This window comes from Dermacentor albipictus, chromosome 1 (assembly GCF_038994185.2).
Source record: "Dermacentor albipictus isolate Rhodes 1998 colony chromosome 1, USDA_Dalb.pri_finalv2, whole genome shotgun sequence".
In the NCBI taxonomy this organism is placed as follows: domain Eukaryota; kingdom Metazoa; phylum Arthropoda; class Arachnida; order Ixodida; family Ixodidae; genus Dermacentor; species Dermacentor albipictus.
The window spans coordinates 385,585,293-385,599,252 of record NC_091821.1 but is presented as its reverse complement, the minus strand read 5'-3'; the positions used below and the strand labels follow the sequence as shown (position 1 = coordinate 385,599,252).

General features: G+C 48.9%; 1 protein-coding gene across 2 annotated transcripts in view; it reads right to left on the bottom strand.

The window, feature by feature from the left end:
- LOC135902408 (sodium/potassium/calcium exchanger 5-like) overlaps positions 1–13,960 on the bottom strand; it is a 52,400-nt gene that overhangs the window by 34,201 nt on the left and 4,239 nt on the right. The window contains exon 1 of one of the 2 annotated variants that reach the window (XM_065432428.2): positions 3,050–3,189. The exons of the other annotated variant lie outside the window; for it this stretch is intronic. Within the exon in view, the coding sequence (XP_065288500.1) occupies positions 3,050–3,085 (36 nt within the window). The 5' untranslated portion in view covers positions 3,086–3,189. Of the gene's footprint in view, positions 1–3,049; positions 3,190–13,960 lie in introns of those variants that run through there. 2 annotated transcript variants of the gene reach the window in all.

Here is a 13,960-nt window from a genome sequence, read left to right as displayed (position 1 = left end):
TACTCAAGACGCAAGTAACTTCGGACAGGCTAAGGCGTCAGTTGGGATCGGCAAAAATTACGGACTGGAGCGCTTTTCGAGAGGCATGCGATAGGAATCTCGCCGAGAACGGGATCCAATCGATAGAAGAGTGGGGGAAAATTCTCATTGAAAAACAGCGCAAGTACACCAAAGAAATCGCGCGAACGACGCAGACGCCCGAGGTAGACGCCAGACTGCTCAAGCTGTGGGAAGCTAGACGCGGGCTCACCAAGAGGTGGAAGAAACAAAAATACACCAGGAAGCTAAAGATAAAGATCGCAGAACTCACAGCGAAAACAGAGGAGTACGCGGCGCAATTGACAAGGCAAAACTGGCAGCAATTCAGCGACTCCCTCAATGGAACTTTGAACACAGCGAGGACGTGGCATATCCTCAAGGCTCTCATAGATCCGACCAAGACCAAGGCAGAAAACAACAAAATCATCTACCGGTTCATCCACCAGTTCGAGGGACCAGACTCGGAACTCCTGGAGAAGGTACGCGTTAAATTCTTCGGGGACACAAACCCAGCAGCTTACGCAGAGCGCTACCGAGGAAGAGAAAACGTTAACCTGGACAGACCCATCACGCGAGAAGAGGTCTACGCAGCGATTCGAAACACAACCAGAAACACGGCCGCGGGTAGAGACAAGATAAATAACGCTCTCATCCGCAACCTCAGTGAAGAGTTAGTCGCAGAATTAACCGACTTTCTCAACAAACACTGGGAAGCTGAGACCGTCCCCGAGGAGTGGAAGCATGCGGAGGTAGTGATGATTCCTAAACCGGGCAAGAAACTGCAAATTGAGAACCTCAGACCGATCTCGCTCACATCGTGCCTGGGAAAACTGTACGAACGAGTGGTGACGCTGAGACTACAACAGTACATGGAGGACAACGAACTGTACCCCCACAGCATCTTTGGATTCAGAGCAAAATTATCGACCCAAGACGTACTGCTTCAAATCAAAGAAGAAGTACTCGGGAACGTCCCCAGGAGCGGGGAGAATATAATAATGGCTTTGGATATCAAGGGGGCTTTTGACAATGTAAGTCACGAAGCTATCCTCACGGGCATGAACGACCTGAACTGCGGGAGGAGATTCTACGGCTTCGTCAAAGCCTTCCTTTCAAACAGAACGGCAACGATTGGCCTCGGAGGGCTCCGATCAGAGAAGTTCTTTACTACAAACAAAGGGACGCCTCCAGGCTCGGTCATCTCTCCCACGCTTTTCAACATAGCAATGATTGGCTTGGCAAAACAGTTAAAAGAAATGGACGGCATACACCATGCCATGTATGCCGACGACATCACCATATGGGTTAACACAGGATCGCTCAGACAGGAAGAAGAGAAGTTACAAGAGGCAGCCACCTGCGTAGAGGACTACGTCAGAGCAAGAGGGCTAGCCTGCTCCACTGAGAAGTCCGAGCTCCTGAGAGTTTGGAGAGGAAAGCAAAACCGCACAGTCCCCACCAGCAACGAGTTAAAGCTCAACGTCTACCTCGAGGGGAAGCCGATACCGGAAAAGACGCTCATCAGTATCCTGGGGATGTGGATACAGTCAAACCAACGCTGCACCCACACCCTCGCCCTACTCAAGGCATCCACCCTAAAAGTGGCCCGCATGACCACGCGCATCTCACACAGACGCCACGGCATGCGAGAGGAGGACACACTCAAGCTGGTCAGAAGCTTGGTTGCCAGCCGAGTGGCATACAGCCTCCCATACTACAATCCCATCAAGAGTGAGGTACAACAGGCGGACGCGATTTTACGCAAAGCCTACAAAACCGCACTCCACCTTCCCCAGAACACCTCAACCGAAAAGCTCCTAGCCTTAGGACTACAAAACACCTTCGACGAATTGAAAGAGGCGCAACTAGTCTCCCAACAACGCAGACTACAGCAGACCCCATCTGGCAGGGAGCTCCTGAAGAAACTAGGCTGCGCCGATCAACTTCAAGAGATACAGAGGACCGAAACAATTCCGGACGAGTATCGCAACACACTAAAGGTAGCACCCATACCCCGGAACATGGATCCCAACCTGCACAAAGCACGCAGAGAAGCGAGGGCTGAATACTTGCAAAAGACACTAGCACCCCAAGAAACGACGGTATATGTGGACGCAGCCACATACGCCAGAGCAGCGGGCAGAGCAACAGCAACGCGGTAGCAACGGTGATTGATTCGAACCTACGCGAGATCCCCAGCGCATCACTACAAGGCTGTACGATAGTCGAGGCTGAAGAAGTGGCCGTCGCTCTAGCGGCAGCGGAGGGATATCGTTCTAAACGGTCTCTAACAATCCTTACAGACGCGTAAACAGCGTGCCGCAACTACCTACGCGGCAGAATAGGGCACGGAGCGCTCCGCATACTCCGCTCCGGAGACCACATAACACAACGACAAACAAAAGAAGAACCACTTAGGCATACGATAGTATGGACGCCGGGACACACGGGAGTGGCAGGGAACCAGGAGGCGGACAGGATAGCTCGAGGGTACACTTATTACCGAGCATCCAACGTAGGCGACCTCGAGGAGACCGAACCTGTACCCCAAGACTATTCGGCGATACTAAATTACTACAAGGGCTGCAGAAAGCGGTATCCACCACCGCACAACTCCCTCAGCAGAGAGGACTCTGCCGCGTGGAGGCAGCTACAAACGGGCTCGTACCCGAACCTAAACGTACTCAGCAAACTTTATCTCACATAATACAATGACAAATGCCCCTGGTGCCACGAAATACCCACGCTGTATCACATAACGTGGGCGTGCCAGAAGATAGACGTGGTACCCGTTATACCAAACCCGAGTGCGGAGCAATGGGAGGGAGTGTTCTCCAGCGATCGCCAGGTCGACCAAGAAGGTCTGATTCGGCGAGCACAACTGGCAGCAGCATCCAGCGGAGCCCTGGACTAAGGGCAACCGACTGTTGTGCTAGAAGATGGACGATTCCGTCTGAAGACCGCAGAAGACCAGCGAATCTAGAGCTGATAAAGTTTTTCACTCACTCACCCACTTCCACAAAACAGACCGTTCCAACGCAGGCATCAGCGATCCTCGTAGCGATGCTTTGGCTGCTTGTTTCGTTCGGTTGAATTCTCAACGAGCGTTGCGGCAGCCTCAATTCCTGCTTCAACGCTTGCCTCTGTCAACGTCAGCATGCTGCGCACGCGCGTACTAAAGCCTTGCATGTTCTGTGAGAGCGGAACCAGTCCCGCACCACCTGTTGCGTGCTTCGTATATGTGGCCTAGTAGCAGTGCACAGGCGCTTTAGAATCGCAAGCAGCTGACACCGCTTCCAGGCATCAAGTATAGGAGGCGGCGCGTAGTAGTGGCGCCTATCCGGGAAAGAAAACCAACGTGAGCAGAGACGCGCTGGCTCTTTTAAAAAGAAGTCTAATTGTGGGGTGTAAATTCCTGAAGCTGCACCGTGGGCTGCGAGCACGTGCACCGAAAGCGTGGTACACGAACTTTTTTTTTTTGGCATTCCACCTCTGTGTAGGAATACTGCCACTGCGGTCGAAACTCGAACCTGCGACGTCGTGCACAAAAGCGCCACGCCACAATCACTGAGCCTCTCCGGCGGGCACATGGGCTCTCCGTGGTGACGACTGGCGCCATGTACGAAAAAAGAAACTGCACCACACCCCTCGTTAACATAAATCCCATACTCTGAGTCCCTCTAACGCATCTGTAAGCACGGTCTTCTTTTTTTTTTTTTACGGCAATCCAATTCGGTCCATCGAATCGATAGAGCGAGGTTTATCAAACACTATAGCGTTCGTTGATGACGGGAGGCGTTACGCTGTCTGGTAAACGTTGCTGTCGAAAGCAGATCGGTAGTCCTGGCAGGTCTCCACGAAGCTCAGACGAGGCCAAGAGCCCTGCAGCGCAACTTCGTCTTTATTTGGTCCAACTTGGCCAACTTGTCTTCTGCTGGGTCTGGAGTAGAAGCCGTGAAATCTTTAATGACGCTAGTAATGTTCAGCGGCTGCCAAAAACGCCCCCTCCCACAGGCTGTCTCCTCGCGCTTCGATCTTCTTGGCAAACGCAGACGCGCCCCGTCCTCTTCGTCATGCAGTGAATGTCTTCCGGGTACTCTGCCCGGCCTTGGCCCGCCTCGCGGCTGGCAGACGGACCGAGGCATTGTCCCTACTATACGCCCTCTATATTAACTTACCAAGGTCACCGCCGTGGCTTCCGCCTCTAAGTCTCCGTCCAGTAGCTTTCCGCTTCCCGAAGTCTCGGCCGAAGGACCGTTTTGCGCCGCTGAGACAAATTTATTCTTCAGCGCGAACTATTAATATATTCTGTGAGCACACATCAATACTAGCGCAGTACCGGTTTACTGATTTATTTTCATACCGCACGACGAACGATCCCGCAAACCTTGCAACGTGACCGAGAAAAGGAAGCTAGCTGGCGAGAGAGCTCATTGAATGCGGGAAAGAGGAGGAAGCTTATTATGCTTCAAAGGCGTCTCATGACCTGTATGCGCGTCGCGGAGCTCTCGTCATCGCGTGCCATCACGTGCCACCACCCTAGGAGCGTTCCGCGTTTGCGAGCGCCCAGGTGCTGTCGTTGCAGCTCCGTCGTTCAAGCCGGGCGGCGCTTATTTCTTCCAGTTTCCTCGACGCGAGATGGGCACCGGGTATACACACCGCCCGTACACCGACTGCCGTATTGACGCCCACCCAACGAAATCCTGATTTTCCGTCCTATAATCCACATTGACGAATTTCGACTGAAAAACAAAGTGCCCATGCTATAGAAACGGGCAGTGCTTGAAAAGCTCTTGTCGCTGCTATATATCTACGACGGCGAAAACTTGAAGGTGCGTTCGGACCTCAAGCGTCCCCACAGATTTGTATGGGTGTGCCGATCCGCGGGCGTTCGCCATTATTTTCTTAATTAAATTCTGGGGTTTTACGAGCTAGAACCACGACCTCATTATCAGGCACGCCCGTATAGCGACGGACTCCGGATTATTTTTTCCCCATTTGTTTACCACGCGAGCGGTGCCCTACACACGAGCATTTTTTTTTTTTTTTTTGCATTCCGGCGCCATCGGAACGTGGCCCCCTGTGGTCGGGATCGAACCCGGGACCTCGCTCTCAGCAGCTCGGCGCCATATACAGTAATCGAGTCACTGCGGCGGTTTGCCATTATTTTCTGTTGGTTGCCGTGTACGGATTACGCGTGAACGCACACCGGAGAGCTGCCGGCTAGCCACTGCAGCTGTGTATAGTAAGTCGCGCCACTTGTTGACTGATGCGTGTTGCATTCACGGTATCCCGTCTCACTTAAGCCTGCAGAAGGGAAGCAGCAAGTAGCACCCCCTCCTCCCCTCCCCCTTCTCCATGTGTATTCACGCACTTAAGGATACAATATTTTGCAACGAACACTTTTCCTGAACAACGAGATGCAATACAAGGAAGGCCTGGATGCAAGTGTAGAGAAGAATAGATTCTGAAAGCTTACAGCCACGCACTATTTGAAACTTTTAGTCGCAAAATAATCGCAATGTGCACAGCACTTGGGCCACAGTATCCACACTGCTAGTACGTTGCAGTCTCAAAACCTCATTACACTTGCCGCCATTTTCACCATCTTCGGCTCTGACTTATGTATGGTAAAGGCTGAGAAATGTAAACGCACGTAAGCATTTTGCTGCCGTAAACCAAACGCGTTCTGTTTATTCCTTTCTCGTCGCAAATAGTACCCGCGAAGGAATGGAAGCGGCGTTCCGCACAAACAACGTCGCTTCTGGTTCGCTATTTACGGAGTCGCGCTCTCTGTTAAAGAGGAAAGCGCGCAGCTGCCAGCGTCGAGTCGAACAAACACATCGGCCAAAGCAGGCCTCACCGACCGCGCATGCCCCCAGGAGCCCCATACGAAGCCTTGTTTGAAAGTCATTCGCTCCTCGTGTAAAGCTCGAAAATTGGATTTGTTATGAAGAAAAAGCCGAAAGTCTGATCTTATAGTCGTCACGTTCTAGCCAGCGACATTATCTATTTACTGGATAATAATAGTGATTTCGGCACATCAAATCTCTCCATGAATTTATCTGTTTGCCTGTTCATTCATTCATTTGTTCGTTCGTCTTTTGTTTTTTTTTTTGTTTTTCTAGAACCTAAAAATTTAATTTATTTTAAAGCTGGAGCTTCAAGTTCGTAAATCCACGGCCTCACGGCCATTGTGCACTGCGAAAGTGGACGTTTTAATGCATCGACACGCGCGAACGGTGTGGGAACATGGCACAAAGCGGGACTGAGACGACAGCTACGAGGAAAGCCAACTCTATAACCACCTGACAATGGGATGCGCCTCGCCACGTGCTTGGCGCATATAAGCACTTCTTTTTAAGCGAGAAGACCGCGAAAGACAATGCCTCCGCAACGCAGACTCCTATTTCTCCTCTCCTTATCAGCCCAGAGCCGCTTCTGAACGCGCTCCAGAAAACGTCGCATACATACAGGCGCGGTAGAGCGAACGGGTGCGGCGTAGATAATTCGCAGTGAAGCCACTGACGGCTATGCATGGCCGGTGGGGCGCAAAGTAGAGGAAGTATCTTTCTTTAACGCGCTTGCGTTAAGGGCCCCGTGTCGCAGAATATCCGGTGCCAGCGTCAGCATCGGCGCCGGCGTTGGCGTCCCATGAGAGGAAGTTGCCGTATATATTTAAATATGCGTATATGCCACGCCTTGCTATATCATGCGCTATATGCGGGTTATATTGCCACACCATTTTATAACTAAAGTTGCTCATACCATGCCTTAGATTCTTGACAAAGTTATTTCTCGGAATATTGAGACTGTCATCAAACAAAGCACCGACAGCGCGCGCCTTTTGTGTTAAATATTCTCCGACTTAAATAATAAAAGTGTGAAACAGCAACAGAAACCTGAAAATGATGTAGCTTTTTGAGGCGGCTGTGAACTACCTCCGGGATCGGCCCACACATGAGGACGTGTTCCTGCCAGAAAGCTCGCGCCATCGTGCATAGCGTTGCCCGCCAGCGTTTAGCGGTAAACGTTACGGATACATACGCTGCAGTTGCCGGGAAGCATGAAAAGCAGTCGGGGATCTTTGAATGCTATCGTGTTCCATTCCTAAAGGCGAAGCTTAAGCATCCTCCAATTTTTTATTTTTTTCAGCAGCGGGTTCATTATATTGCGAGCATCTGCACGAGGTGCCTCGTTCCATTACACATGCTATTAAGAAGCAAATTCAAATTGTTGTAGTACACGCAATAAGACACGCACACACAAGCTACATGGAACATGTACAATCGGGTGAACAAGTGCCCAGAACTTGCGAGCGTCGACCGAATTAGAGCTACTGTATAGGCTCCATAGGCTCCCCACTCCCTAAAGGGAGTCTATGCAGTAATTCGAGGCCGAAATGCATCGCTACGCTATCTGCCGGGACCAGCCGCGCTATCATCTGTGCTTGAGACCACCGGAAAACCCATGCGCGGCCAACATTGGCCAAGAATCCTTTAAGTTATCTCGTGCGACTTCGTTCACAACGGCTGAACTATTCGCAATCCTGTGTGCGATGAAATTTATAACGTCAGTAAGAGATGAGCAACCGTGGGTAATTTTCAGCAATTCACAGGCGGCTCTAACATCACTCTGCAGCACAAACGGAAAACAATCAGTGACAGTATTGCATACGAAACACTTAAAGACCTTACAAAGGCAAACCAAGCGAAGCATGAGATATAGTTCCAGTGGATACCAGGGCATTGCGACATTCCTGGCAACACAGCAGCCGATGAAGCAGCACGACAAGGGCACCTCAATGATGATGGGTTCCGCTCCCAATATCAAAGAATGAATTACGTTGCATCACAAGGACAACGTCCTTCAAAATGTGTAGAAATACGTAGTTTGACCAGAATTCTAAGAGCTAGAATTCGTATCATACTGATCCGTTTATTAAATTCAAATTTTCATTGACAATAGACCGAAATATGGAAATCTTTATACATCGATTATGACTCCCCCCACTAGGCACTGCCTACACAAAACATTTCTTATATAGAATTGGCCATGCGTAAACCCCCGAATGTGATTGCGGATTTCTAGAAGAAGATATAAATCACCTCCTTCTAGATCGCCCCCATCACGACACACACTAAGACGCCGACTTAAATCGACTCTAATTACATTACACCACAGAACTTTCAGTTTAAAGAAACTTTTGGATCCTTGATCAACAACGACCTTGCAGAAGAGAGCTTTAAGAGCATCAAAAACTTTTCTCAAAGACGGCGGCATAGTTGACGGTTATTAACGCTTTTAATGCTCCTTTCATTTCAATGTTGCTGTATATATGTATGTGTTTGTAGATTATGTTATGTTGACTGTTCTGCTGTGACTATATGTGATAATTCATTTACACTCTATTTGTACCACCCAATTATTGCATTATTAGGCGACAGTATCATTTGTATTTTTGAGACTTTCTTCTACAGAACTGTGGAGCCATTCAACTTGTATATTGTATGTACCATGCAGTTCTTACGTCCGAGTGTTACTGCGAAAACGTTGATTGACAATTTCTGATGCATGTATGAAAAGGTTATTTGATATGTAATCTTGAACCCTGTATGTTGTGAGCTAGACCCATCGGAGAGCTAAGGAGTAGCCGGCGCATTGAATTGTGCGTCAACATCTCCTTATATAATATCAGTAAAGAAAACTGGAGCAGACGGGACAGATGAATATGAAAACAGAGCATGCTATATGTGGAATATGCGTAATGTCCCACGCGAATTATGAGCACTCCCGAGCAAGAGACGCTGCCTATTGTTACGTAAATAATGCCGTTTGTAGCCAAGTATACATCACATCATTGCACGCGGCTGCCTGCTAGAAAACCCCTATGCATAGACGGCGCGTTATAAGCAAGATCGACACGCGTCGCGGATCGGTGCTAGCTATTATAACTTGTTGTGAATGTCGCACTGCAGACTCCTTTATGCTTATAACTAACACCCTTACACCCTTTACGGGTGTAAGAGTATGAGTTATAGGCATTCGCGCCCTTAAGAACATGTAAGTGTGTAAATAGGTTTACAATGAAGCGTATAAATTCTTTGCTAAACAATGATGTCAATATGGCCGGTGCAAAGAAAGAAAGTAATGGACGGGCGGAGCCCCGCGATAATAGTGATTATTATTATGGGATCTAATTACGTGCCAAAACCACGATCTGATTATGAGGCACACCGTAGTGGGGAGGGAAGGGAGAGGAGAAGGCGAGGGGACGTGTTGGGCCGTTTTCGCGTGCCTTGCCGCCCATGCTGCGGCTACCATGTAGACCGTTTATTCCTTCCTTCTCATCCATGGAGGAAGGAAAAAAATTTTCTCACCCGTCACGATGGCTCAGCTAGTGCCTTTGACGTCCTGCTGAGTGAGGTAGCGCGTTCGATAACCAGCCACAGCGGCCGTGTTCTAATGGGAACAAAATGAGCACATAATACTGTACTAGAGAGAGAAAGAGAGATAGAGAGAGATAAACGAAGTGGGAAAGGCAGGGAGGTTAACCCGAAAAGATTCTTACCCTTCCCCTGCGCTGGGGAAAGGGTAAGGGGAAATCAAAGTAGGAAAGAATAGCGAAGAGAAAAAGCAAAGGCGCGAGAAAAAAAAAAGAGGAGGTTGAGGACGCGCATGAGGACTATAGACTCTGTAATAGGCCACTCGAACGCAAATATATATATATATATATATATATATATTTGCGTTATATATATATATATATATATATATATATATATATATATATATATATATATATATATATATATATATATATATATATATATATATATATATATATATATATATATATATATATATATATATATATATATATAAAAGAGTGCCTTGACCGACTCGTGGTGTGACGACTGTAAAGGACGGCGTTTCAGGACTGCCTGTTCCGAAAGCGGCCGGTCGTCAAGACGCGCCAGCACGGTCGCGAGTGACTGCCTGCATGCGCTGTGCCGGACACAACGGCAAAGCACGGGTTCGATAATTAGTTACCTCGCTGTCGCAGTGGTCACACGCAGCGCTATCTTCCAGCTTTCATAAAAAAAGTGCTAAAGACAAAGACGAAGACGTAGGAACACATACGACAGGACCGGCGCGTATGTGTTCCTTTGTCTTCGTCTTTAGCGCTTTCTTATGAAAACTGTCAAAGTGAACCAACTCGCTCAAATCAAGATATTGTCGCTGTCTTCCCGTTTGATGCGACGCCGTGCGACGTTCGTTAAAGTACCTCATGTACTAAAATTATGCGCACGTCAAGGTATCCCCCAAATAGTAAACATATATACATATTCTGGAGCCCTTCCCCACAGCCTCTCTAACAGCCCGGCTCTTAATTTGGCACGCCAATATCAATCGATCGATTCGATTGGTCCATCAGGCTAGTGAGATATAGTCCAGGCTAATCTAGTATATTCTAGTCAAGTCAGGATGCAAACACTCAGAAGTTCACAGTTCAGCTTTGGTTCGGTGCGCCTCCCGTGCGACAGGAGAGCGAAAGCGGCCGTGCATGATGGCAAGGCAGTTGGAAACCACGGGAAAACCCCTCTGCGGCGTGTCTGCCGGCCCCAAGTGCAATTCTGGGAAGGGCAAATGCTTCCTTGCAGAAGGACGTAAACAATGTCGAATTGACCACTTGCAAAAGTCGGAGCGCCACCTAGCGCGAAAAACGGGAAGCTTGCGCCTCGCCGCTTGGTTGGAAAACATCCCGGCTCCAGCCTTGCTTTGGTACGGCGGCATCGAGTGGCGACGTTGTGTTTGCAGAGCTTCTTTCACGTTTTGTGAAAGCGTCGACGTTCTTTGGTAGTTGCCATATATGACCTGCCTTAAATATGATTGAAGAGGACTTCATTCTCTTGCCGTTTTTGCAAATGGGACGGACAGCTGACTTCTCAGAGCGCTGGATAATGAGCGACCATGCGTGGAGTTATCTTCATGCCAACACTTCGTCCGTTTGTCAGGCACACCGCCGATGGGCTTTAAAAAAAGAGGGTTAAGTTAAGCACATAAAACTTAACGTAAACACCGTGGACCTTCCACTTGGCCTCATAGGAGCTACGTACACGCCATCCATGAAGTCGGGCATCTACGTGGTTACAGCATAGTTCACAAAAGCCATTGGCGACATTGCCGGAGAGCACTGTGAATGTCTGGCCGGATGAGTGCTTTATGCCTGTAGCATTCCCCGAACTCTTAGTTGTTGCACGGAACAACAGATGTACACGTTCTAGCTTGCAAATTTGATATTCATCTCGTGCTGTTTCGCCAAACTGCTGTGTTGCATGCTCGTGGTTTACGAAGCCGTATCCCAAATTTCGCATGCGCTACATGTACGCGGTAGGTTATTCAGTCTATTTTTGCGAGCGCTAAGGCCTCAAAGCTTACGCCAACCTATTTTATTATATGTTATATTAGCTTAAATATGGGCAGCGCGTGCGTCCGCAGGCCAGTACGCTCCCGCTCACTCGCGAATACTCATCAAGGCAGATAGTTTGACGAATTGGTTCGAAGTCATGTTGGAAGAGAGCACAACACAACTGACATGTACGGAAAAAAAGAAGACGAGCGCAGACTCACAAATGACATGACGTACATAGACCGGCCGCATCTGTTTGCGCCGTTCTTCACAAATCGCTTAATCGTTCTCGCGTATACTCAGGGTGACTCAGTGACGAGCGCGAAGGAAAACTGCATTTTTTATATTTTACAGCCTCAGCGAGCCCTGCCAGCACGTCGCTGGCCTTCTGTTCAGCGTTGCAGAACTGGCAGGAGATGACAAGGGAATAGAAATCACCTGCATAAGCCACAGATTCTAGAATGCACTGTTAGCTGCCACGGCGTGCCGTCCGGGTTCGACCGCTTCACCGCTGCATGCCGTCCACAAACTTCTCCACATTAACCTTCGCGGGTGGGAATCTGAAGAAATTACTATTTCCATTTTCATAATAATAGCTCGTGCAGCCGAAAGCGACTCAGTTGGCCGGCATGTCACGCCCGAGCAGCACAGTTTGCTTTCCAACCACGGAGACGGCGCTCACGAAGCGCCGCCCCGCAGCCGGTTTTGGCGCATGCGCAGTCGTACTTCTGCAAGTGGTCAATTGCAGAGTGAACGCGCAAACCACCGGGAAAGTATGAGTAAAATTAGCTGCGATAAAGGAAAACAATCTGTACGCGCTCGCGTTAGCGTCGGTCTTATGCGTGTAACGCACCACGTGTCTGCGTCATGACGACAGGTTGCACCACGCCAGGCTAATATACAGTACACTCGACCTGTTAAGATAAAATTAATGTTAGCGGGGGATGAGGAGGGAGGGTTGGTGAGTCAAAAAACGACACTTGCTTACCGACACTCAACTTTCCCGCCCATGGTCAGCAGAGATAGTATACTGACAATATTTAGTTGACAGCGAAAGTTCCTTCCTGCTCCTTCTTTCACATTTAACGCTTACGATTGTCCTTTACAAGAGATAAATATTCATGTAATTCCTGTTTCCCACCAAATCATGGTTAGGGGTTTATTTGTTCCTTCACATCGCGACCGAAAAAAATGAATTATCTGTTTAAAAGCGATGGCTCGCTTCGTGAATTCAACCCCTGTTTGTCAAGGCCGTGACCACAGGTGCCACTGGCCGTGATCACAGGGACCACTTGGTGCTTCATGAGAAGACGTCTGTCAGAAACGCTCGAATGGTCACGCAGACGAACCCGCTGTTGGTCATATGCTCCACTCTGTACGAAATAGACATTTGCTTGAATGTTAGCAAAGCGTGAACAGATATTGTTGTTCCGGTGCTTTCTCTATTTGTATGTGGGTTTCTTTCCTTGTATTCTTTTTGTTTTCGAAGCAGCTCTTTTTTTTAATAAGCAGATAATCATTTACTCAACCGTGTGATTTGTTACCATTGTTAGGAATGGCCGGCTGGGGTGGCAACGTGCCGGCTATTTCAGCCTGCTGCAAGTGCGCCCGCTGCAGGTGCGTCGACCGATCCGGGGTGGTGGCGCCCTTCAGAGAACCAGCGAGGACAGCGCTAACCAACCGTGAACTTCCTTTGGAGAACTTGATTACGGCAGCGTTCATCCACCAAGCGCCTCGTTCGGAGAACAGGAGAAAGGCAGCTCTGGAATTTAGGGGCGCCGGCTGGGGTCGGGCGTGACCACCTGGCTACGGGGACGTAGGACAATGGATGCCCGGCGACTGCGCTGCAAAGGTCGTCTGCCCGCGGAGGGGGCACTGAAACCTGTGTGTGCGTGTGTGTGTTTGTAAAACGTCCCGCGGAGAGGCGGCCTGGTTTCGGTGACGTCGAACGTGTTGCACCACCTATAAGAAAATAGGAATCTAGGGAACACCAAGTGGATATAACGAGCTGTTGTCGTCGGCTAGAGTGTGCTCGTCGTCGTGCTCTGTGCTCGTCAATGTACTCGTGAGCCGTGTGCTCGTTTGCTGTACGCTTCGTCTTGCGGGCTCCATTTGGGAGTCACGCTAGACTGTGTAAATGTATCTCATGTTCAACTGTAAATACTGTAAATAAACCCTGCTCGCCAAAGTCCCGACGAAGAATAAAGTTCATCCCTACGACTACGACAGCCAAATCCTACATCTGTATGCCAGCGGTGGGATTGACCTCCCAAATCTTACACCATATTCAGAAATATTCGTTCGTATTTTTGCCATTACAATTTCTAAAGCATTACCTCAATCATATTGCAACATTGAGATCTTCATTTTTCTTCACTGGCACAAGCAAAATATGTAGCACTTTAAAAAAGGCATGAATTTTAGTCGTAAAAGACTGCCGGGCAAATGCGCATGTGACGTAGGTCGCAGAAAGGAAAACGAAAAGCATTGGTTAGTTTTAGATATCTT